The sequence below is a fragment of the Macaca fascicularis genome, chromosome 1 (genome assembly GCF_037993035.2).
Source record: "Macaca fascicularis isolate 582-1 chromosome 1, T2T-MFA8v1.1".
Classification (NCBI taxonomy): domain Eukaryota; kingdom Metazoa; phylum Chordata; class Mammalia; order Primates; family Cercopithecidae; genus Macaca; species Macaca fascicularis.
The window spans coordinates 226,237,032-226,262,297 of NC_088375.1; the positions used below are offsets into that span (position 1 = coordinate 226,237,032).

The 25,266-nt window shown below is 39.3% G+C and overlaps 1 protein-coding gene across 19 annotated transcripts in view; it reads left to right on the forward strand.

The window, feature by feature from the left end:
* The window catches only part of RERE (arginine-glutamic acid dipeptide repeats), a 468,002-nt gene that overhangs the window by 187,658 nt on the left and 255,078 nt on the right, over window positions 1–25,266 (forward strand). For 12 of the 19 annotated variants that reach the window (XR_012426448.1, XM_065534721.1, XM_065534714.1 and 9 more), the window contains 2 exons: window positions 10,666–10,736; window positions 21,011–21,136. The exons of 1 other annotated variant lie outside the window; for it this stretch is intronic. Coding sequence is in view for 17 of the 18 variants with exons in the window: in XM_065534721.1 (XP_065390793.1) it covers window positions 10,666–10,736; window positions 21,011–21,136 (197 nt within the window). In the remaining variant the exon portion in view is untranslated. The remainder of the gene's footprint in view (window positions 1–10,665; window positions 10,737–21,010; window positions 21,137–25,266) is intronic. 6 more of the 19 variants (XM_074021190.1, XM_074021179.1, XM_065534733.1 and 3 more) reach the window with 2 other exon arrangements.

Below are 25,266 nucleotides of genomic sequence, written 5' to 3' on the forward strand. Positions count from 1 at the left end.
CATTTGTAATTCATAGTGGGCTGAAGATCTTTAATGGAAAAATGAGGTCTCAATATTTATTGTCATAGGAAAGTGTCTTGGTGTTTTAAATTATTCTTAAAATACCTTTATTCAGGCTGGGCGCAGTGGCTCATGCCTCTATTCCCAGCACTTTGGGAGGCTGAGGCGGGCGGATCACCAGGTCAGGAGATCGAGACCATCCTGGCTAACATGGTGAAACCCCGTTTCTACTAAAAATACAAAAAATTAGCCAGGCGTGGTGGCGGGCGCCTCTAGTCCCAGCTACTAAGGAGGCTGAGGTAGGAGAATGGCTTGAACCCAGGAGACGGAGCTTGCAGTGAGCCGAGATCGCGCCACTGCACTCCAGCCTGGGCAACAGAGCGAGACTCCGTCTCAAAAAAAAAAAAAAAAAATCTTTATTCTTTGACTTCAGTTAGAAAAAGTAAGACCTGCCCAAACAACAGCAATGGCAACAAAAACCCGAATGAAAACAACGACGATTTAAGGGAGAGAAGGAGTAGGTATGGGTAGATTTAGAGAGTCAGGGAACAGGTTTCATTTGCCCTTTCAAGTTTATATAAACTAAAGCAAACAATTAAATTTGAAGCCTGCTGACACTGTAATAGATTTCAAGTAAGCTAGTAGAATTTAATGGGGTGTATTAGATATCAGCTATAGTATTAGTAGCATTTTATCAATCAGTCAATAAAATAAGCACAGTTTTCTGTGCCTGCAACTTTGTGGAAGATGTTTTGTAGTGGTATGGTACTGCAAGATAAAAAAAGTAGAAAGAATTTTAGCCCTTGATCATTTTGTGGGGAGAAATTACTCTCATTTAGGGAAGTGATATGTTAGTAATAGGCAGTGAGTGGACAGATAACTGAATAGAACAGGTTGTAAGTTGGTGGTATTTGGGTCCTGAAGGTTGAGCAGGATTGTGATAGGACCTGGTTGAGGAAGAGTGGTCGTAGTAGCAGCAGCACGAGGATGGGCATGGCTTGCTCTTGATTGAATGTGTCTATAGGAGAGGAGAAACAAAGCCAGGTAAGCAGACTTTGCTTGCTGAATGAAAAGGGTGTCTCTGTTTTTCCTTTACTTCCCATCTGTCATTCTATGACCCTGGTGGTTATAGTTTGGGGCAGCAAATTCTGGATCCTTACTTTATTACTATTTGGGTGTTGATTTGATAAGTTCATTTCTCTCCCTCTTTTCTTTCTTTGACAGAGTCTCACTCTGTTGCTCAGACTGGAGTGCAGTGGCACAATCTCTGTTCACTGTAGCTTCTGCCTCCCATGGTCAAGCGATCCTCCCACCTCAGCCTCCTGAGTAGCTGGGACCACAGGTGCACGCCATCACACCTGGGTAATTTTTTTTTGTGTTTTTTTGTAGAGACAGAGTTTTGCCATGTTGCCCTGGTTGGTCTTGAACTCCTGGGCTCACACAACCCGCCTGCCTCGGCTTCCCAAAGTGCTGGGATTACAGGCCTGAGCCACCGTGCCCAGCTGATAAGTTTCTTTTAAGGTGCATCTTTGCATGCCTTTTTCTCCTTTAAGCTTGTCTTACACAGCTGTGTGGATGTTTCCTCTTCCATGAAAGAGTAATCACTCAAGAAGAAAAATCACTCATGGGATTGTTGTGATTTCTAGTAAATAACACTCAGAAGTAAATTTGTGTGTGTGTGTATGTGTTTAAGAGACAGCATCTTGCTTTGTTCCCCAGGCTGGCACGCAGTGGTGCTATTATATTATAGCTCACTGCAGCCTCAACCTCCTGGGCTTAAGTGATCCTCCCACCTCAACCTCCTAAGCAGCTGGGACTACAGGTGCCTGCCGCCATGCCCAGCTATGTAAATTTTTTTTTTTTTTTTGTAGAGATGGAGTCTCGCTGTGTTGCTCAGGCTGGTCTCAAACTTCTGGCCTGAAGCGATCCTCCTGCCTCCAGCTCCCAATATGTTGGGATTGTAAGTGTGAGCCACTAATCTTGGCCATAAGTAAATTTCTCTTAAACAGAATATCAATCTCAGAAGCAATTCAGTGTGTGTTAATATATGCCATGTGCCTTGTTTGTATATTTAAATCCATATGGGATATTTAGTCTACTTTTAATAAATTTCACTTAATGTTGACATTGTAACTGATTTGAAATATATAAGAAAATCATCCAGGAGTAAGTTTAAAAAAAATGCCTTTTAATCTTGAATTTTGCTAACTTAAAAAAAATCCCTTAGTAGAACATTTTTCCAGAATGGCAGTTAAACTTTTATTTTCTGACATTTTGGTTGCATTTAAATCCTAACTTTCTAGAAAGTTAGAGGTAAATATTTGAATGGGAAAGAATATTAAATGAATATGTACATTAGTCTTATAAGGAAGGCATCCAAGAAATGGAAGATGCCTGTGAAGTACGGGAAAATAATTGGTGTGGGAAATTTTGTAGCTTGATGCAGGAACTGTGGAACAGTTGCATTTACAAAACTGAGAACTGCAGACTACAATTAACTGTCATTAATTTATTTGAATAGAAATATGTTCCATTTACTGTACAATCAGGAGCCAGGCTTGAATGAGTTTAAATAGATGAAATCTAAATTATACTGACAGTCCATTAAACAGTAGCAGAAAACCTGTAAAGAAAATGGATTCACTGTGATACTAGTTTATAATAAAATCATTTGCCAAATAAGAATTATAACGCAGGCGTTGTGAATGGTCCTGTGTATTTCCAGTGAGCCCTGTAAATTGGTTGAATCATTTATTGTAAAGCCCAGGCTCCTAGTGCGTTGTTTTCTGAAAAGGAGCAAGCAGTGTTGCTTGAAATCTGCTCTGCAGGATGTGACACCAGAATATCAGACGAGCAATTTGTTTGTTGTCAGCCATACGGGGAGAGAAGAATTTTCACCCAGCCTACCTGTCACTGATGATGTTTTCCTATAAATACTGGGCACAGTGTTCTAGAAGTATTTGGACTCTTTGCATTGATTTCTTGAATGTATATTATTTCAGCCATATGTCAGTTCTCATCATTAAGTTAAGGATCTGTCAGCATTTCCGTCAGTAATCGTCCTCTACTTAATAGGGATTTCATAGTAGTTTTTTGGGGGGAGGGGATGAGTTGTTAAATTGAAGATAGAGTTGTTACCTGCATTTTTAAGCTTTAGGAAATTAGGTACCCTGAAGTATCAAGGGTGCAGAAAGAGTGAACGAAGCCTGGAAGTTCTCTTCCTTTGTGTCTGTGGGGCCACAAACACTACTTCAATAGGTAGATGGCTGTCACTGAATTTTAAAATAGATTTCCCCCCTTAGATTACTTTTATTCTCTTATGGCACATAAGCTATATATAAACAAAGTTTTAAACTAGTATAGAGATGCAGTCACTTAACTGGAACTTGGATGTTACATTGGCTAGACTCACTTTCATGATAGGGACTCAACCAACACAGGTGACAAGGGTGCTATTTAAGGAATGTTTTCAGAATAAAATAAGGAGATGAGAGTGCTTACAGTGTTCTTTGCTTGGGTAATATGTGTCCAACCATGACTAATATTTAGCATATCAGCATAATAAGATTTTTGCTGCTGGCAGGATAATTTTGCTTTTTCTTGTTCCACAGAGTTCGCAAGTTTGTCTAGCATATGATTGATTTGGGAAGGTGGGGGTCATGCTGCAGCAGTTACTCCAAAACATCCACATCACTGTTTTTTTTTAAGGAACAAGGTTTCATGCGGTCACCCAGGCTGGAGTGTAGTGGTGGTACAATCATAGCTCACTGTAACCTCAAACTCCAGGGCACAGGCAGTTCTCTGCCTCAGCCTCCCAAAGTGCTGGAATTACAGGCATCTGCCACCATGCCTGGCCCAGCATTATTTTTTAAAGTTGGGAAGATAATTATTTCAGATCAGTTTTTAAGTTTTCAATACATTGGCAGATTTCCTGACTTCTAAAGGAGAAAAGAGAAAGGTAGGAATTTTCAACAAAATCTCTTTTAGTTTATTATGACCTGTTCCCCTCAACTTGTTTTTTCTCTGTCCTTGTTAGCAGTGAGGATAAAGATGGATGAATGTTTGCTAGAAGTATTTAGTGTTCTGTGTTCCAACAAAAGCCCAGGTAGGCTTTGTAGCACTACTTGGGAGTCTATAGACATTTCAAAACACGGAATTTAATTAGTGTGATGTTTATAAAAGAAGGAAACAAAGATACATGTTATCTGAGATCTTTTTCCACCAAGTTTAGAATCTTTAAGATGATGTAGCTGATTTTGATAACAGATGATAAACAGAGTAAGGGTAAGGACTGGGAAGGTTTCATTTACGGAGGTGCACTTTTCCCAGTTTTTGTTTCCTTTTCCATGTATGTATGTGTGTATGTATGAATGAGTGACAGCGTCTCACTCTGTCACCTAGGTTGGAGTATAGTGGCTGGATCATAGCTCACTGCAGCTTTGAACTCCAGGGCTCCAGTGATGCTCTCACCTGAGCTTCCCAAGCAGCAGTCCTTTTCCCTTTCAAATTCTCCAGTGTTACAGTCCATATGAGTAACCCTCACAGCAAAGATTCTGGCAGAAAACTAAAGTAGGTTACCTGGCAATCGAGTTATTTCCTAAAGAAGTATTAGAAGACAGCATTCGTTTTGTTCATATTGGTAGAGCATAGCGACTTTCTTGCTAGGATCTCTCTTTTATTTAACCATGTCTTTGTTCAGTTTGTTTGTTGCTCATACAATTTTTGAGTGTTTGCTATGAAGAACAGTGCATTGTTTATAGAGTTGAGGAATGGTGATGGGTTTGGCTGTTTTATGGTTTGGGAGACTAGAAATGGGAGGGTTTGTTGGAGGACATGCAATATGCAGAGACTCTGGGTTGGAATTTGGGTACCAGGATTTCAGTGTTGTTTCCAGCATGCACACACACATAACATATACACTCTGTGTGTGTCTTGGAAAATGGGGGACATCTGTTTTAACTATAGAGAGGTACTGATGAATTTTTTATTCTGCCTTGTTAGACCAACATACTGTACCTCATTGACTGTTACCTCCAAGCATTGAGGGTGGAGGAGTCATGTAGAGGAGAAATAGAAAGCAGAAGAGCGGCACAGTCCTGAGAGTCAACTTCCCATGTTCGCCGCTGTGCCACCCAGCTTGGTCTCCGAGAAATCTCTTTGTGAGAAAGTCTTTGTTCATGTGTGCTTTTTACAACGGGGTTTTCTGTTGGAAATTATATCATAGTGGCACTGCCATGCCTTGCAAAGGGATGAGAAGGTATTTCAAAGATTAATAGGCGGAAACACATTGATAGGAAAATTCTTTATGAGGTGGAGCAGTGGCGGCACGTTGCCTATGTATGTTGTGACCACAGCTTTAATGCTGGCGTGTATGGCACTGCTTGCTAAATTAGTGGGTGAGGTAAGTGTCCACTCTGCTCTGTAGGAGGCTGTCAGGAAAGATGCTGACAGGTTCTTTGTGTTTCATAATGACAAACTGCCTAATGCTTCAGACGGTGATTTTTACCCTTGAGAGGACTGTGCTTTTGCTATATTTACATAAACCTGCTGATTTGCTGAGGGTTGAAAAAGCAGAGGACCTTCTTTGCCTTGAGAATCTGCCTTCGCGTTTTGGCTGACTTCCTTCTCCAGCTTAGCAAATACTCTGTTGTTTACAGATGGCACAATAGATCTTTGGACATGAAGCTACGCTGAGGTTGTGAGAAACAGCCAGAAATACCTCTGTTCAGTATCATTGCCCAAATTACGGATTTTGTTGCTCTCTGTTAACAAGGATTTGAGGTCACTTAATCCTGTGATCCATTCCCAGACAGAGGTTGGATGTTAGAGAGTAAGTCTCAACCTAGACCCATGGTTTCATTTCTAGATATCCCTAGTAAAGACACATTAGTTATCATGTGTTGTTTGGAATAATTGATATTGATGGTAATAGCCTCACTCATTTTTCTGGCCCATTACAGGCATGCTGATTTGAAGATTTAAAAAATATATATACTTGCCCTGCAGAAACCGTTTGCTCAATTCTGGTAAATACGTGTTTTTATATGGGTAATTCTGAAAATGTGCATTATGCATTTAATGGATCGCATCAGCTTTGCGCAGTTCTTTCAGAACTGCTAGCTTTCTAATAAAAAAAAGAAGTATCTGCAGTACTTGGGGGCCATGAGAGATTTTCAGGTTGAGAATCATTGATCCTACTGACTAAAACCAATTTTATAACCAGCTTCAGACAACCCATGCACTCTGGTAAATTGCATGAAAATCTTGCCAAATCATTTTGGCTTTAAAATATTACTGGGCATATATTCCAACTGAGATTTTAACATTGCTCTTGACTACGTTCTTATCTTTCCCTTTTCAAATAAAGCACTATATTTTTGTGCTAACTATAAACATTTATATAAATTATTTTCTTAAATAGCTGCTTGATTAATAAGCCAAAGGGAAATACTTTTTATATGACAATTTGGCTTTAATTGAACCTTGTTTTGAATACTTTTAAGAGTAATATAAAATAGAATTTTTTTCTGTGAGACTTGAATTCTAAATTATGTTTATTTTTTGTTGGGTCATCCTAATATTTGTCAGAGGGTTGTAAAGAAAAGTTTGACTCTACAATAATTCATCATGCTTTGATTTTAAAAATGCATTGGACAAATCAGGTCAAAGCAATGTGTTTTTTTTCCCATTCCTATGGCAAGTTTTACATAGTGTGAAATATTTTTAGTTCTTATTACCCCAATCTTAGCCATTCTGTGTTTTACCACTATGTATGTAAAGTTTGTTTTTTTTTAATAGCCACCTTCCAGTGGCTTACAAAACTGTAAGTTTTGTCACCTAATTTTGCAGTGAGCTTCTCTAACTTTTTCATGTATGCGTTTCTAAGTACTAATAGAGATCCCTTGATGCACTCACCCATTTTACAGATTATTAGCCTTGTGTATTGGACTGTCTGTTATGAATTCATAGCTGTGGATTAGTATGAGTTGCCATAATCGCTTTTTAAACAAAAAGAGGTGGCTTTTAATCTAATAAAAAGTAATAGTGGTAATTCCGTATGTCCGGTTGAGGATCTCTCTCACACTTATCCCTCATGGCAGAATTTCTCAGGCTAGGTGTGTGAGGCAGCTTCAGTACAACTGTTGAGATGTGTTTAGGCAAACAGATGTGCTTGGCTGCCCTTGACATACCAGCATGTTCCTTTCCTTCCTTCTCTAACAGAGCTACATCTTAGTGTATTTACAGGCAGTCCTTTTCCTGAATGTAACTTTGCAGTGGGAAATGAAAGAACATAGGTTCTCTTTCCTTTTTCTGGAAAGTTTTTTATATATAAGTTAGCTTTATGTCTCAGAGTAAGACGGTGTGTCATGATCCTATGGATTATTTAAAGTATATATAAATAAAGCTTTTCTTCGTGTAAAAAGAATAACATTATACATAGTCTTTGCTTTCTAAGCATCTCCCGTTTATTTCAGGTTTTTTTTTTTTTTTTTTTTAAAGACAGTTCCACTGTCGCCCAGGCTGGAGTGCAGTGGCGTGATCTCAGCTCACTGCAGTCTCTACCTCCTGGGTTCAAGTGATCTAAGTAGCTGGGATGACAGGTGCATACCACCACACCCAGCTAATTTTTGTATTTTTAGTGGAGTTGGGGTTTTACCAGGTTGGCCAGGCTGGTCTTGAACTCCTGACCCCAGGTGATCCACCTGCATTGGCCTTATTTTTTATTTTTTATATTTTTTAACCCCCACACTAATGGCAGACATTAGTTGTTGGTGAGTACAGGAAACGTAGAATTGAGTACATTCCTGAGTCTACAAGATTGATAGTAAATTGTTAGTGGACAGTGCAGACCACCTGACTGCCAAATAACTTGATAAGGAAAGTAAATTGTTAATGTTATGTAAAAGAAGGGAGGTATTGCCATTTAGTTACAGAGGAGCCATGAGAAGTTACTCCATATGGAACTGATAACTAATTCTAAGGTTGGTATGATCAGGGACTGGTAGAAGGAAAGAAGAAGGAGTTTTGCCGACTGGGAGCAGAGCTGGGATTTCTTGTAGTGAATGCAGCCTAGGGGAAGATGGGGTGTGGAGTGAGACCAGACCATTGAAGTATTTTTTGTCACTTGAGCCTCAAGAAGGTAGAAGCAATTAATTAGAAAGGGACCTATTAGTTCTGAAGCCAGTGAGTCGTAGCTGTACGAGTTAAAGAATGAGGAAAGAAGTATGAAAAGTGGCTCAACAGTCAAAAGACAGGTTCATTTTGGAGAAGAAACCTGACAGGGGCTTCTCGCTGATTTTGGTCAGGAGCACTCTCTATTACAGACTAAGAGTATTACTTAAGGGTTTAGGGCAAGAGAGCTTATCACAGGCTTGGAATGTTTCTTGGTGGAGGAGAAGTTTATTGTGGGGTTGGAATGTTTCAGGGCTGACATCTCTCTAGCCAGAGGGGAGGTTATCTCTGGGCTGGCAGGTCTGTGGTCAGAGAGGGGTTTATCTTAGGGTTGGAATGTTTCTGGTTGGAGATATCAGTTGTGGTTTATGGTCATGATGTCATTAGCCATTAGGCTGATGCCCTTTGGGTTGGATTTAGGCAGTTTTTGATCAAGGGGAACTTTAAAGTGGCGGTGCTTGTCCAAGATAGTGATGCTCCTGCTCTGTCAGTAGCTAGGCTGTGATGGTGTTAATGTCATGAAATATAGTATATAGGAAGCAACAGAAAGGAGAGGGCATGTTGAGTTGAGTAAGATGGGTAAATAATTGATAACCAGAGATTTGAAATGCTGGCAGTGGGTATAACAGGGACTGAAACACAGGAAACTAAGAACTTTGGGTTGTTCCAAAATTGCGTAATTTGGAGATACAGTTTATATCTAGGGAATTGAGTTTCTTCTGTTTTTACTTGAATACCAAGGTAGGAGTATGAAAGAATGATCTACTGTGGTGGGAAGAATTCTCTTGCTTGTCCCTTAAGATGATTAGCATGTTAAGTTGATGTTGCCTGAATGCTGAAGCAGAGTTATTTAGCATCTGGGACCTTGGAACAAGATATAGGGAAAGCTTAGTCAACAGTTCATTCCTGAGCTACTGTTTTACATGGATTCAGGGATTAAATCTCTGTTGAGTCCGTCATTGAGTAGAGAATCAGTTGGGGAATTCTGAATGCCTAAATAGTTGTCATTGAGATTTCTTTTTCTGGAGTGCCTTTTGGGTAGGTACAAAGATCCTGATGTTCTGCAGAAAGGTTTTTGGAATGTCTTATTTGTGAGGACTTCTTGATCATCTTAGTGGGTCTGTTGGGGCTTGTGATGACTCCCTGTTGCTACTTCTGTGCTTTTTCTTGGCTCTCAACGCATAAGACAAACGAGGCAGTAGAGGAAGTTGCCTGTGTTGTCAAGCATCTAAATTATTCTGAGACACACCCATTCTGAAGGGTCAAGAGGAAGTATAAAATGAGTGGCATTATGGGATGGGCGTGGTGGTTTTTGCATGTAATCGCAGCACTTTAGGAGGCCGAGGCAGGGGGATAGCTTGAGCCCAAGAGTTTGAGACTAGCCTGGGCAACATAGTGAGGCCCTGTCTATGCAAAATGAGTGAATGAATGAGGCATTATGGTCACTCTTCCTAGATTTGATTGACTGTGACTTTACTTTTCAGTAAATAATACATAGACTTTCCTGTCCTAAGCTTTATGATGATCTCAGGTTGTGATATGGGGGTAGGAGGAGGTTACCTGTCTCTATAGCCACTGCTTTCCTTAAAATCATTACTTTTTATTTAAGTGTCTTAACATGGCATTTTAAAAAGCAACCTTGGCCAAGCATGGTGGCTCATGCCTGTAATCCTGACACTTTGGGTGGCTGAGGTGGGAGGATTGCTTGAGCCCAGGAGTTGGAGACCAGCCAAAAAAAAAGAAAAAAAGCAATGCTTTACACTCCAGTCATTGAGAGCATCAAAAATTATTTTCCAACCACTGTCATGTCGAATGTAATTTAAGAAAGCACTCTTCTTCCCTGAAGAAAATACAGCTTGATTTACTTTATTCCATCTCTGATTAGTGGCATTGGTTTTGTTTACAATTAGAAAATAAAATGTGTTTAGGGTACAATGTAATGGCAAATTGTCTCTAAGAGATTAGTTTTCTTTCTCTTTTTGGTTAGTTGAAAAGGTCATCGTAGTAGCATGTTCAAACTAGTCATTTTTGCATGTTTCACTTATTTCCTCACAAAATATTTATTACAAATATAGTAGCATGTGGCAAAGCCATTTCTCTTTTTTGAAGACATGTGAGCATCTATATGAATAAGATACTCAAGATTTCATCTTGATGTGTGATCTTGAGTGAGCAGTTTCTTTTATCTAAATGTCTTCATCTGAATATGGATAATCCTTTGGAATCCTCCCCTCCTTCTTCAGGGACTCTGAAGAAAATAATTTAGGCTTCATCAGGTTCTTTAAATTATTAGAAAAATAATCAGGAAGAACCAAAGGCCTGTTTTCCTTTAGCATAAAGATATTTGCAATTTAATATCATCTTTTGGAAAAAAAATTACAATAAAAGATATGTGCCTTGTCATTTATTTATTTATGCAGTGGCTTTATGGGCCCTGTCTTTGTTCCCTTAAAGATAAATGCCATTGTTTTAAAATTTCTTTTTCTTTTAAAGACTGTGTGTATATCGAGAGTCGGAGGCCAAACACACCGTATTTCATCTGTAGCATTCAAGACTTCAAACTGGTAAGCGTTTTTAATGTGCTGTTCACTCTGCTCTGTATTCTCTCTTTTTCCAGTTCCATTGGCTATCTCTTCTTATTGTTAGTCCATCGCTGTTGACGAGGTTACCAGTTCACCTTTTGAGTGCTGACTGCCTTGTGGCAGTAGCACTGAAATGAGGGTTACTAGTTCCATCTTTTCAGCTTTGTAACACTTACTCTCATAATGCTAATATTGTAAACAGTATTTCTGAAGTTTTTATCCCTTTAGTAACTTTTGACAATTTCAGATAAATTCACTTGAATTTCTGAAGTAGCTTGTTTCTTCTCAGCCATTGTTAAGGGCCTGAAGTAAAGTAAATTCAGTAAATTGATGAATAGGGAAAATATTATAAATGGGTCAGAGAATAGTTTCCAATGGAAACCTGTCACATCCTTCAATATTTCGGCTGGTGTGGAGTGTGTTGAAATTGTTGTGGGGGTTTCCCGGGGTAGAGGTTGAAAGAAGTCTGGCTTGGGCACGATAAAGCTGTTATACTTTCTTTCCAGTTTTAGTCCCTGTGTTGCAGAAGTGAGGACGTAGCTACTGTACTTTCTCATTAAAAATTCTTCCTGAATATATAAGTGTTGATGTTCCTCATTATGAAATCACTTTTTTAGACCAGTGGTTCCCACACTTTAGGCTTTGGATCCCTGGATATCTGCAGAGATTTGGCAGAGGTCTGCAAATAAACATGCTAAGCTTTATATGAATAAATTGATCTCACACGTCTGGACAACAATTTTTCAGCCTGTTTTCAGTATGCTTTTATGATTTTTAAAAATTTCACTTATTTAAAAGCAATACACCGTTAAGAACCACTATTTGTTGTTGTTGTTTGAGACAGAGTCTTGCTTTGTCGCCCAGGCTGGAGTGCAGTGGTGCAGTCTTGGCTCACCGCAGCCTCTGCCTCCTGGGAACAAGCAATTCTCCTGCCTCAGCCTCCCGAATAGCTGGGATTACAGGTGTGTGCCAGTGCAGCCAGCTAATTTTTTTTGTATTTTTAGCAGAGACAGGATTTTGCCATTTTGGCCAGGCTGGTCTCCAACTTCTGACCTCAAGTGATTTGCCTGCTTTGGCCTCCCAGAGTGCTGGGATTACAAGTGAGAGCTACCACGCCTGTCAGGAACCAGTGTGTGTTTGTTATTTTCCTCAAACAATTGGCATTTGAAATACTACCGAAGTAGTATCATTTGGGAATCCTTTGAAACATTCTGATCTTACAAGGGATCCTAGTACTTGGAAGATTGTGAACCACTGTCTCTACTCTTAGGCGTAGAGAATTCCTAATTCCTTAGCTTTGTAGAGATGTGTATTGCTATCTGTGAATGCTCTTATTTCCAGCATCCTTTGTAATTTGACAATATTTGTGTTCTGACATATGTTGTCTGTGATATTTCAGTCTAAAAAATGTAGTTTGAAAAGATCTTTTTCTGCATCTCCTTTTTTTTAAATCATTTTTAATGGCCCAAGTACCAAATTAGTATATTCAGTAAACAAACAAAAACACATGTTATTTATTTTTCTTTGTTAAAAAGTTATTGCTTAAGTTGTTGCATGCTTACTGTTTTAAGACAAAGTCAGATGTGCCATTTACTTCTAAGATGGATCTATTCTTGATAGGTGGCTTTTAACTTTCCTGGTTGCATTGCAAGGTGGCCTTCCAGTTTAATCTTGTAAATCAAATGCTTTCTATCCAGTTTTTATGTCAATATGATTTTTTAGAAACCATTTTTAGAGGTCTTTGCTACTTATATCTTTCCTTCCAAAGTGTGTGTGTGTGTGTTTTTTTTTAAACAGATACAGCACTGACACCTGAAATACGGGTGCAGCCTTACTCCTGAAGCGTTTTGATTTGGTAGTGGCTGCTGCTACTGCCCTTTTCCTGCCCACTGTCTTTGTGTGTGATTTTTACTAAACCAAACATCAGTGCACCATGAAAAATACATAGCTGTGAAATAAAATTGTAAATATTTTTATTTTATCTATTAGATCTTGAGTCCCCTTTGTACAGTTTTTTGCACATTAGCAGGTGCCTTCATGTTTGAACAGCATCTCTTATGAAATGCTGATTACAATATGATAGTTGCTGTCCTGGGCAGAGGTTCCTGCTGAGTTATGGTAATTGCTCAGGGTATTAACAGCAATAAAAGCTGAAGCTTCTGTTGTCAGTATTGGTCTAATACAACACATTAAAGCAGTCTACAAAAACAATATGGGAAGTAGGGTGCAGTATGTTTAGATACCTTTTTCTAAATCACACACTGCTGTTTCTCATGTTTTTGTTTGAGGTTCTGTATTCAGCACATCTTCATAGTTGTTGTGTAAGAATAACAGATGATGAAATATTTGCTCTGGGAATAAATATAGTTATTTCCACTTTCTTATTTTCTTGCTTCTCTGTACTTATTAAAAGATAATCAAATGGATGAAAATGATCAAGATTTTTTCTCCTTCAGTTTACTGAAGCTATAAGGGAAAAAGATGAGCAGAAGGAAATAAGCTTTGTTTCTCTGCAAGATTGTAAAAAGAAGAAGAAATTGAATTTGATTTTGCTCACAGCAGATAACATGACTAGTGGAGCAATGAAAGAAACAAAAACCGATAGCTTTGAAATGTTGAGTAATTAGGTATTTTATCTTTTTAACAATCATAAAATAAAAAGTTGGTTTGGGGTTGTAACTGAGAAGTGTATTTCATCGTTTATACTATAAATGAGAATCCCTTTGCCATGGTGAAATTTTGTGTATAAAGTACGTTTGGGCACTGTAAAAATAACTGGGTGAATGCCCTTTATGATATACATTAGTAGGTAAGATTACGATGGTAAAGACAACAAAAGCTAATGAGGTGAGGCATGGGGAGGAGGAGACATCTACCGCCAGTCACCGAGACTAGAATAATGGCAGTTTATTGAATCGAGGGCCTTGGGTCACATTTCATGAAATAGCTCTATATGAGGTAAGGAGAAGGGTCTTTGTATTTTATGTGGGGACTTGGATTGTCTTCTCAACTCTGCTGCTGCATTCCCTTCGAATCGGAGTCTGTGGTATAGAACACAGCTGCCTCTATGTCCTGATCCCTGTCTGTTGTCCTGCCAAACTATTAAACAGCCTCCCCTTTCACTCTCAAAAATGTCTGAATGTGGATGATAGGTTGTGTGGTTATCTTGCCTATGGGGATAGGATCCATGGCTTCTGCTTTATTAATATTCAACCATCAAAACACATAGGGACACCACCGTCCTACCCTGGTAGGTGTATTTCGAGCCCACACTTCCACAGGGTAGGTGGAGGCTATGATAGTATCAAGTAATTAAGTTCCTAACTGAGCTGAGGTTTTAAAGGTAGTGAATTAGGTATTCTATTAGGAAGCTTTCATTCTCTTAGAAAGTATTCATTTGATTGGGCTTATTTACAAATGGAGAGGTCTGATTTTGTTTGAATGCGCTGACCCAAAGTATTTATGGAACAAGTAGTCAAAAGCAGGAGGTCAGGCAAGCAGAAGAGGCGGGGTAGAATTATGGACAGCGCGTACTTAGAAGCAGGAGAAAGAAGTATTGTTGATTAAAAAGGTTGCTTTGCACTGTAGATTTCTGAACTAAATAGTAAAATAGCTGGCGAAGTCTTTACTTAGCTTTTTGAAGGACTAGTAATATGGAATGACAATCTGTGATCCTTGTGGCCCGGCATGAAAAGATTAATTGAGCCAAATTTCATTTTTAGAATTTAGAGTTGAGAAACTGAGAGACTGAGGCAGTTAGTAGAGGGGAAAGGTAAATGGCTAATTCAAGAATTACCCTTAATGTATCTGTAAAAATTAAAAATAAAAAAAGAATTACCTTAAGACGAGCAGGGTTAGGGCTGGCATAGGCAAGCTCACATGCTAGGGTAGGAAACTGGGAAAAGCGGAGGACAGGGAAGCTGTGGGGAGAGCAGCAGACTGCCAAGGGGAGTGCGTGCACAGCCATCTCTTCCTGGACTCTTCTGGGTCCCACTGTACTGATGTTCTTCCCATGGGATTCTTAGATTGTCCTGTTCGCTCTGAGTAAAGAGCTCTCACCTGGGCTAGCTTGAGTGTATCTTCATGAATTGCAAGGGAAAGAGCCTAGGTTAACATCTCCAACCCTTCTGCTGCCCTCTCATAGCTTTTATAGATCACCATGTGACTTAGTTACTTTGAGGTTTTGTTCTGAATGAGTCAGTATCATTGAGGAGCTTTATATCACAGAGTGCAAATAGGAATGTTTTGGCTATAATCAGGGCTTTCCACAGTCATTTACTGAATACCTGCTTTGTGTTCTTTATTGAACTCAGCACCTAAAGGGGGACTGAAGAAGTATAAAATATTGTTAATTCCCTCAGTGATCTTAGATTCTAAGTGGACAGACAACTTGTGGCATTATTGGATGTCAATCTTCTTTGGAGAACATTCCGAATAGGATTGACAAGAAGGGCATTCATTTTTAGTTCTAAAAGAAATGATTTCTTTGTGTGTTTACTACAAACAATAAAATCATATTTTTATATAAACCCAGGCATTAAGAAGTATAAGACAAATAATTTGCCATCTGGAAATAATCATGGAGTCTGAGAATGCTAACAAGGTCATTGAGACAGTAATTTTCATTCAGTATAACACTGAAGAGTTCCTTGTATAGTAGTTTCCTGTAGCAGTTCCTACCTTTTCTTTATTCACGAATAAGCAAGCAAACTGACTCCTGTAATATTCTCCATGGAAATTCAGTGTGGATTCTTGCATTGCCATCATTCATACAATAGAGGAAAACATGCTTTTGGTTTCCTAAAGTTACATAGGTGTTTCAGCTGTTACTTATACCAAATGAGTTTCTAGGTAGTTCTAGGTAGTATATGTAGCTATTACAAGTACTGTTTTGGGTTAATAACATTGATTCCTTTTGGTTCCTTAACTGTTCTATTAAAACTTAAATTGTCCTTAAAGTTAAGCCAGATACAGAGATTCCTTAGAGTTGGGGGTGATAGTTGGGGATGTTAAAGTGTTTCCAGGTTATGGTTAGCTGGGCTTGACATATTGTTACGGCTCCACATAGATGAGAATGCCGCTGTATCATTTGTGTCCCTAACAGCCTACCTTCTAAGTGCTAGTTCTGAATGTGGAATAGCTAAGGATGCATACTACTAGTTACCTTGGAGAATGCACATTTCCATTATTGCTGTGAATGTGGGGGCCAAGTTATTTATCATTTAATACCATATCCCTCTCGTTTCATTGTCAGATGTGAGCAGCTGGAGGAAAAACACTTGGAATTTCTCTCTGATCCCTGGTCTGTACTCATAAGTTGTTTGCTACTCATCACCCTTTATTCATGCCTTCCATGACAGTATAGCAGAAGGGCTGCAGAGAAATGAACTTCATCTTAGGATCCACTTGCCATTGAGATTCCCCTCCCTCCACCAAATTTATTTTCTTCAAAATGCGTTAAAAGTAACAAGAAGCTATTTCTCCTCCTTTGTAACAAAAACTTACTGAGGATGAGTAATTATGTCTTCTTTTCTTATTAGAACCATAGATGATGCTGGGAGGTATCAGATAGCAACTTCATTACACACACTCTTTGTGCACACATTCAAGTGTACACATAGTGACTTAATTATCAGACTTATGCATTATCTACCGCAGTTCTTTAATCCCAGCTTGGCTGTTACCACTTAGCACAGAAGATGTAGTGTATGGACATTCACGGAATGGGCATTCGTTTACTAGGAGGTAAATCTTGTATTAGAGCCCTTTTTTGGTGGGGGGTGGGCAGGAAGTCCACATAATTCGAACATGGCTAATTCAGAATTTAGGGTCTGTTATTCTGGGATTGAGATGAGGGATGATAGATTGCCCAGGTTCAGAGCTCAGACTTCGACATGAGGTTGTCTGAGTTCACATACTCCTTCCATCACTTGCCATCTTTCATGACCTTGGGAAATACACTTAACCCTCTTAACTTTCTTTATTTACCTGTGAAGTTGGGATATAAAGTACCTACCGGGCCAGGCGCGGTGGCTCACGCCTGTAATCCCAACACTTTGGGAGGCCGAGGCGGGTGGCTCACGAGGTCAGGAGATCGAGACTATCCTGGCTAACACAGTGAAACCCCGTCTCCACTAAAATTACAAAAAATTAGCCAGGCGTGTTGGCAGGTGCCTGTAGTCCCACCTACTCAGGAGGCTGAGGCAGGAGAATTGCTTGAACCTGGGAGGCGAAGGTTGCAGTGAGCCGAGATCGCACCACTGCACTCCAGCCTGGGTGACAGAGCAAGACTCTGTCTCAAAAAAAAAAAAAAAAAAAAAGTACCTACCTTGTCAAGCAGATTGTTTTTAAATTAAAAGGTCAAACTTACAAAGTGTCCAGTGCCCCATAGAATGACACTGATTGTGATGTTGGTGTTTAGTTGGTACCTTAGGTTTATGCTTTTTATTCACTGATGTATATATTGTGTACATATATAGCACATTGGCTGGCGGTAATGTCCCCAGTAAATATTTACTGAATGCTGAATGAAGTAACATTTAAGTGGAATAAATTCACTGGATAAATATTTTTAAAAAACTTTAGTAATAGTTGTTTGATAACAGTGCACACATCAACAACAAATTAACATTCTCTTAAACCAAAGAAGTCTACTCACTTACCTTTTGTTAGCCTGCAGGGTGTAATGTATAGAAATAATAAAACTCTATTTCTTTTAAAATACTTGAAGAAAATTCAGTTTCTTGTTTTCTTTAGGAGTTTGAATGAATGTAGCCTAAGTCATAACATTTTTAAAGCATCATTATATTGTTTTGAGTTTTCCATATGACTGACTTTCAGTACAGATAAATGAGGGCCTAGTATACATGTGAACCTCCCAGAAAAGGCCAACTGTTATGAAAAATGCCTTATGCTATGATGATTTGTTTCTGTGTGGCACATCCGTTGTTTCTGGTTTTGTTTTTGACAGTCCTTCAAGGTAGGCCTGCAAAATTGAGTATTTCTATAGCTCCTTCTTCTCTCTACTTTCTTGGCTTGTGCCCTATAAAAAGGTCAGTATCACCCAGTTATGCATTTGTGACTTGTTGGGTAGTGTTGGACAATGAAGTAAAAACTTTCCATTAAAGTTCATTATCAAGTATTTTCAGCTCTTATATCCAAGGACCAAGTGGCCTTTACACATATAAATTTGTAATTTCTAATTTTGTTTAATTCTTTAAGAGGCAAGAGGTAGGATGGAATTCTTTTTTTTGGAGACAGAGTTTCACTCTTGTCACCCAGGTTGGAGTGCAGTGGTGCAATCTCAGTTCATTGCAACCTTCGCCTCCAGGTTCAAGCTATTCTCCTGCCTTAGCCTCCCAAGTAGCTGGAATTACAGGCACCTGCCACCACCCCCAGCTGTGTTTTTGTATTCTTAGTAGAGATGGGGTTTCACTAGGTTGGCCAGGCTGGTCTTGAACTCCTGACCTCATGATCTGCACGCCTCGGCCTCCCAAAGTGTTGGGATTACAGGCGTGAGCCACCGCACTAAGCAAGATGGAATTCTGTAGCCCTGAGTTTGGTGCAGTTGGTCAGAGGAGGTTGTATATCTATACTGCCCCTCCTGCCATAATCATGGAGTAATGATGTTGAAAGTTTTTTGAACCACCACATCCTTTTTGCATGATATTGATGTCAACCTCTAAATGGACAGAGTGGTATTAACGTAAGTGGAAATCAAAATGACACCTTGGGAATAAATAATCTCAGCATTTTATTGGTCCCATTTTCTGAGCTTCCCAGCAATTTGTCTTCACTCATGGCTGCCAGTCAGGATAGGGTACTTGGGATTTTAAGTTTTAGTGTTTAGCTACTACTGTGAGATTGGGTAATTCATTTTCTTCTAATTTACTTGTATCGAGGGACTCTAAGAAACTATTGAAAAAGTTTTGTTTAATTATATGTGTTTCCATAAAATATATTTCTGAAAATGTTATTTACTAAAATTGTTATCTATATGTGAAATTTTTTTCAATGCAGAAAACTCTAGGTATTCTAATTTTAAAGGAGCTTAAGAAAGGTTGAGACAATCTGATATTTGCAGCAATCTACTGTGCAAGAATATTGGTAAACTCTTGTTCAAACTTAATTCTCTTCAATTGGAAATTTGTAATTCGTATGTATGTATGTATGGATGCTTGTATTAAGAACCAACTCAATAGTCCAAGAAAAACCTATTAGAAGTACTAAAAAAACTAGGGAAAGAGATGCTGTCAACATTTTCTCATTTCGTATGTAAGAACAATGACTTGTTTTGGGGGAAAAAAAAAATGCCTTTTTTTTTTTTTTTTTTTGAGACGGAGTCTCGCTCTGTCTCCCAGGCTGGAGTGCAGTGGCACCATCTCCGCTCACTGCAAGCTCTGCCTCCCGGGTTCACGCCATTCTCCTGCCTCAGCCTCCCGAGTAGCTGGGACTACAGGCGCCCGCCACCTCGCCCGGCTAGTTTTTTGTATTTTTTAGTAGAGACGGGGTTTCACCGTGTTAGCCAGGATGGTCTCGATCTCCTGACCTCGTGATCCGCCCGTCTCGGCCCCCCAAAGTGCTGGGATTACAGGCTTGAGCCACCGCGCCCGGCCAAAAAAATGCCTTTTTAAAATGCGTAAAATGTTTTAATAATTACTTGAACTATTTGCATGCTTAAAATAATGCAGAAGTATTTGGAAATGCTTTACCAGGTGTTTTTGATTTAAAACCCTTAATTTGAATGTAAGGATTTGAGTGGTTTGGGCAGTCGTATTCCTAGTGGAAGAGATTAACCAGAAGTCCATTTTTATTTTGATGCTTCTGGCAAAAATTATTGAATATGCTGTACATTCAGGTGCACAGTTGAATCTTTAATTTGGAGTTTGCAGTGTTGGGGATGGCGGGGAGAAGGTGTGTGGTGAGAAGGTTATGGCTACGGACACTCTGTCAGCTACACTATCACTGAGGCCGTGAGATCAGAGCCTGACTGCACAGACATTTTAGTGTAGATCCCAGGATGTACTCTAGATGGTAATCTTTAGAAAAAGAAAAGAAAATGATCATGATAAAACATTCTAAACATTAGCTTGTTTTCCTGGTATTTGTTTTGTGTGTGTGTGTGTGTGTGTGTGTGTGTGTGTGTGTGTGTGTGGAGGGAGCTTAAGAGACTTACAAAAATAAATAGTTAATGAAATATATTAAAATCTTTGTTTACAGAAAGTTGTTACTCTTTGTTTTTCAAAGGGAATTATATGTAACAGGACACCCTAATAATGATTTAATATTAAAAGGTTGTTCACCTGTAATTTTTAGACAAACGTAAGACAGGTTCTTACATAAGTATTGGGATTTTATGTTTTTTTAGTTCATTCCAAACCACATGAAGTTGGTTTAAAAAATGTTATGTACTCTCTAAAATATTTGAAAAGGAACGTATTCAAACTGTTATCTGAGGTGTACTGCGCTAGCTTTCAGAAGTTGTTCTGTATTTTTTTTTTTTTTTCCCCTGGTTTTTAAATGTTTTCAAAGTTAATTTTAAAAAGGACACGTGATACATACTAAACTAGTTTTGCCTATAAAAATAAGTAATGTCTTTCTGGAACTTTATGCTCTGTGCCTGTTTATTATACTCACCTTGTGGGCGTTTGGAGAAAATTATAACTCATGCGATTGTTGTCTTTTTCCCTCTGTTTTGGGGCCTTTGTCTGTTTACTTTGCCTTCAGCTTTACACAGTTAAATTTGAACTTTGAGAAAATGGCAGGGCCTTTCTTTGGCCACGCAAATGCCCTATTTCCTTATTAAGTACATGTCTTATGCCTCTAGCTTCTGTCATTAGAAACTCTTCTGAAAGCTCAAGTTTGTCCACTTGTGATTCATTTTACGGTTGTGTTTATCTGACGCCATTGCATTTCTGTTTTTATTATAAGCATAGCATGTTGCTGTTAACTGTGCTTTGGCACTATCTCACATCTTAACTTGGTTATTTTGAGGGGCACACACCATACTGCTTTATGATAGGACCTGGATTAAAGTGTAGAGCCAGAAGGGTCATATGTTTGTTCACACTGAAATAAGGTAACAGCTTTGATTAATGCAAAAAGGTTAACTTTAGTGGTAGAACAAATTATCTGAGGTTTCAGAGGTCATCTGCTAAAGAGTTTTTGCAGATACCGACTTGTGTGCTGCGTGCCCCTAATAACCAGGGCATGATGGAGCATTGGGCACGTTAACTTAAAACTGTTTTCTTTTTTAGGTCCACAACTCCCAGGCCTGTTGCAGATCTCCAACTCCTGCTTTGTGTGACCCCCCAGCATGCTCTCTGCCGGTGGCATCACAGCCACCACAGCATCTTTCTGAAGCCGGGAGAGGGCCTGTAGGGGTAAGGAGAATCCCGTTTTTAAAAGCTATCAGTATTTTATATCCCATAGGGTATAAAATAGGAATATTACCTCCCTCCCCAGAGCCCCTTTTAAAATGTGCTGTATTATATGTGTTTTTAAAGGAGTAACAAGTACATGCACAGAGGAAGCAAAATACGGGACTTGCCTTACCCCTCTAGGACAGTTCCAGAAGTTAGCGGGGTTTGGTGGAAGGGTATTTTGGCACCAGCAGAGAGCATGCTGGGCTGCTGCAAGGAGCAGGAGCTGGCAATCAGCAGCGAGTATGGATGTTGGCAACTGAAATGGGGAAAAAAGGGGGTAAGTTTGAGTTCAAGTGTGGAATGTGCGTTTCCCCAGGCTCATTGGGACTCATGGCCCACCAATCTAAACTATTTTGGGTGTTGTCTTCTTGGGTGACGTTTTGTAGAGTATTGCTCAGACATAGCGAGGCTTTTCTCCAGTGCTAAACATAGAATAAGCACTTTAAGAGGCTTGGGTCGGGCTGTAGCTATACTTCTTACAGCTATCCCTTGGTTATTCCTCTGTTACTAGTGGTGGTCCTGAGGGATGTGTAAGAGGCAGCATGATGAAGTATCTTTAGTGCTTTATCCCTTAAAGCACAGGAACCCGTGTGGGTGATCACAGGGGTTATTATCGTGTAGTGCACCCCCTTTTTAGGAAAGTTCACACTTGTCTTCCTTTTCCTTCCTTTAATGGTAGGACTTAATGGAGAATTTAATGGTAATGTTTTCTGAAAGTCGAGTATTTATTATTCTGAATGACTACTGGGTTAATAGGAAAGAAGTGTAGTTTTAGTTAAGCATTGAAGTCAGTGTAGAGAAGTGACTGTGGCACCCCAGTTCATACTGAATTAGCAAATGATACAAGAGGATAGCAAGGTCTCTCACACTTAGACACACACAATGCAAGATACTGTCAATATATGGTGAATTGTTCAGTTGCAGTGTAGAATATTAATATCTTGGGGCAAAGAAAAGAAAGTGCTCCAGATGGGCTGTGGCTCTTGGGAAAGTTCTGTGAAGGTGGGTAGGTTTTGAGGAGCTGGATATGTTTTTCACACATCAATAAGAAGTGGATAGGCTGAGTGTAGCAGCCTTCCAGGTGTACATGGCAGCCTGTCCTTATAAGCAACGCAGGCAGTGAGGCTGACGAGTCTGGGAGTTGTGAGAAGATGACCCGCAGGACGTCACTGAAGAGCACAGGTTAGTGGATTTGGGGAGGCAGATGTGGACATATAAAATGGGGCTAGATTGTAGAGTATCTTCAGGGTTAGCAAAGTTAAGATTTTATGTCATAGGCAGTAGAGAGCTTGTGTAAGCTTTTTTATTCTAGGCAAGCCAACTTGCAGACCACTGCTTAAGAAGATTGACTGCAGCAGTTTGCGGTGTGGAACGGGGAAAGATGGTGAAAGTTCCAAGTAGGAGGCTAGGGCTGCCATTCATGGGTAAGAAAAATGAAGAGGACCAAGACAGTAGAGATGATATATTGATAATTGTAACCAAATCAGGAGTAATTGTTGCAACAGCATAACATGTTTACATATTTGCTGATATAATTACTCAAGGGTCACACCAAAAAAGGGGATAGGGGTTTCACATTGTGGAAACCTTGGAATTCTTGAAATAATAGCCATTTACGGTAGAAGAGAGAACCCAGTGTAGTGTAGATAAAAGTCTAATTTTAATTCCCAGAGAAAGACTGACGTCTTAAGGGACAAATTAGTAGATTCCCAGTGTGACTACCTACTTTTAAAGCTTCAGCCTTTACCAGTTACCAATATGTCTTATTTACTGGTATGTCTTATTTCCACATATATCTAAAAAGCAGGTTTTATCTTTCAGGCTGATATTTTCTTAACCAATGTGGATGCTATTATTAATACTTTTATTTAGTGTAATACTCAACAGGATTTGCTGAATGGATTTTAAGTCTTCCCCAAAATAACATTAATTTTTTTGTAAACTTTTTATATTAGAATTAATGATGACTAGTATTTAATTTTTAGCAATAAAAATATTTGTGTCTACTGATGATTTAAATAAGTTCATGACTGGTGGAGCACTTGGGTACATTATATGTAGGTGTGAGAGATTCTGTAGTGAGAGGACAAATCATCTTTTAGTCAAGATGATGGTACATAAAACTAACTGTATTGATTGTTCTTTAATGATGCTTTGTGCTGCCAAAGTCATTTGAGCTGGATCTGAATCAGAGCCAGTTGGCAAAGCTTCCCCATATGTGGAGCTCTCATAAATCCTGCAGGCACACAGACCTAATACAGTGTAATGAGAGAGCTGCTGGGAGAAAAAATTGATTACAGGGTTGCAGACAATATCATTAACATTTCTTGCCGTGATACACCAGATGTCTTCCCTAATAGACTATTTTTGTTAATTTAGTTTTTATAGGATAGCATTGATTGCATCATAATTTAACTTTCTTTGCATATTCAGGTATATGTGATCTGTGTTTCTACACTAATGATGGAATAAACTCATCAGATTTAATTTTGTAAGTTTTAACTTATCTGTTCATTTTTCTATCTGCTAGAGAGACAACATTTTTACTTGTACTGATAATCTTTTAGCTTGGATGTTTTCTAGTAAAAAGTACTGTGTTCAGTGGTGGGGAGGGAGTAGTGAGGGAGGTAAGAAGGCAAAGATAACATTACCCAGAACCTCCCTAAACTGGTCAGAAATGATTCTACCCACCAGCGGATTTACATAGAAACCACATGGCACCATGACAGAGGCTCTAGCCAAGGCAGGAAAGTTGCAACCTTTCAAGGGGACTTACATGCACATTTATCTTCATTGTCACGGTTGTGGCTCTGCAGAACAGGACTCCTGTTGGCTGCACCCATCCTGTTCCTCACTAGAAGATCAAGGACTAGTGAGGATATTAGTTAGTTAGCATTTTAATTCTTTTAGCCATATCTTTTTGTGTGTTTGACCTCTGTTGGGTGGTTAACACACATAATTAGGATAGTATTGTAGGGGTGGTTTGAACTGTTTTATTTGAGTAGTGTTTTGTTTTGTTTTGTTTTTGTTTTTGTTTTGAGACAGAGTGTCACTCCGTCACGCAGGCTGGGGTGCAATGGCATGATCTTGGCTCACTGCAACCTCCACCTCTTGGGTTTAAGCGATTCTCCTGCCTCAGCCTCCTGAGTAGCTGGGATTACAGGTGTGGGCTACCACACCCGGCTAGTTTTTGTGTTTTTAGTAGAGACAGTGTTTTGCCTTGTTGGCCAGGCTGATCTTGAACTCGTGACCTCAAGTAATCCTCTCATCTTGGCCTCCCAAAGTGTTGGGATTACAGGTGTGAGCCACTGTCCCTGGCTCTGTATGTTTTGTTGTTGTTGTTTTTTGAGACAGAGTCTTGCTCTGTCACCCAGGCTGGAGTGCAGTGGCACAATCTCGGCTCACTGCAACCTCTGCCTCCCAGGTTCAAGCAATTCTCCTGCCTCAGCCTCCTGGGTAGCTGGAACTATAGGTGCATTCCACCACACCAGGCTAATTTTTTTTTTTTCGTATTTTTAATAGAGATGGGGTTTCACCATGTTAGCCAGTATGATCTTGACCTCCTGACCTTGTGATCCACCCACCTCGGCCTCCCAAAGTGTTGGGATTACAGGTGTGAGCTACCGTGCCTGGAGTGTGTGTGTTTTTTTTTAATCATTGTTTTTGTTGTGCATTTTCCTTTAGGGAACGTTTTTTCTTTTGACATGTTTCTTGGTAACATAGGATATGTTAATTAACCTTTCTAACTCTTAGTTTTCTCACTTGTTGTATGGGTATAATACTACTATCTATGACAAAGGGTTGCAAAAATTAAATAAAATAATTCATTAAATTTCTTAGCACCATACTTAGCATATAGCAAGCATACATTAAGCATTATCTATTATCCTATAAGACTTGAATTTTACAAATTCTGGTCTTTTCTCTTTTCTTTTCTTTTTTTCTTTTTCTTTTTCTTTTCTTCTTTGACGGACTCTCGCTCTGTTGCCCAGGCTGGAGTGCAATGGCGCGTTCTTAGCTCATTGCGCCTCTGCCTCCCGGGTTCAAGTGATTCTCCTGCCTTTGCCTCCAGAGTAGCTGGGATTACA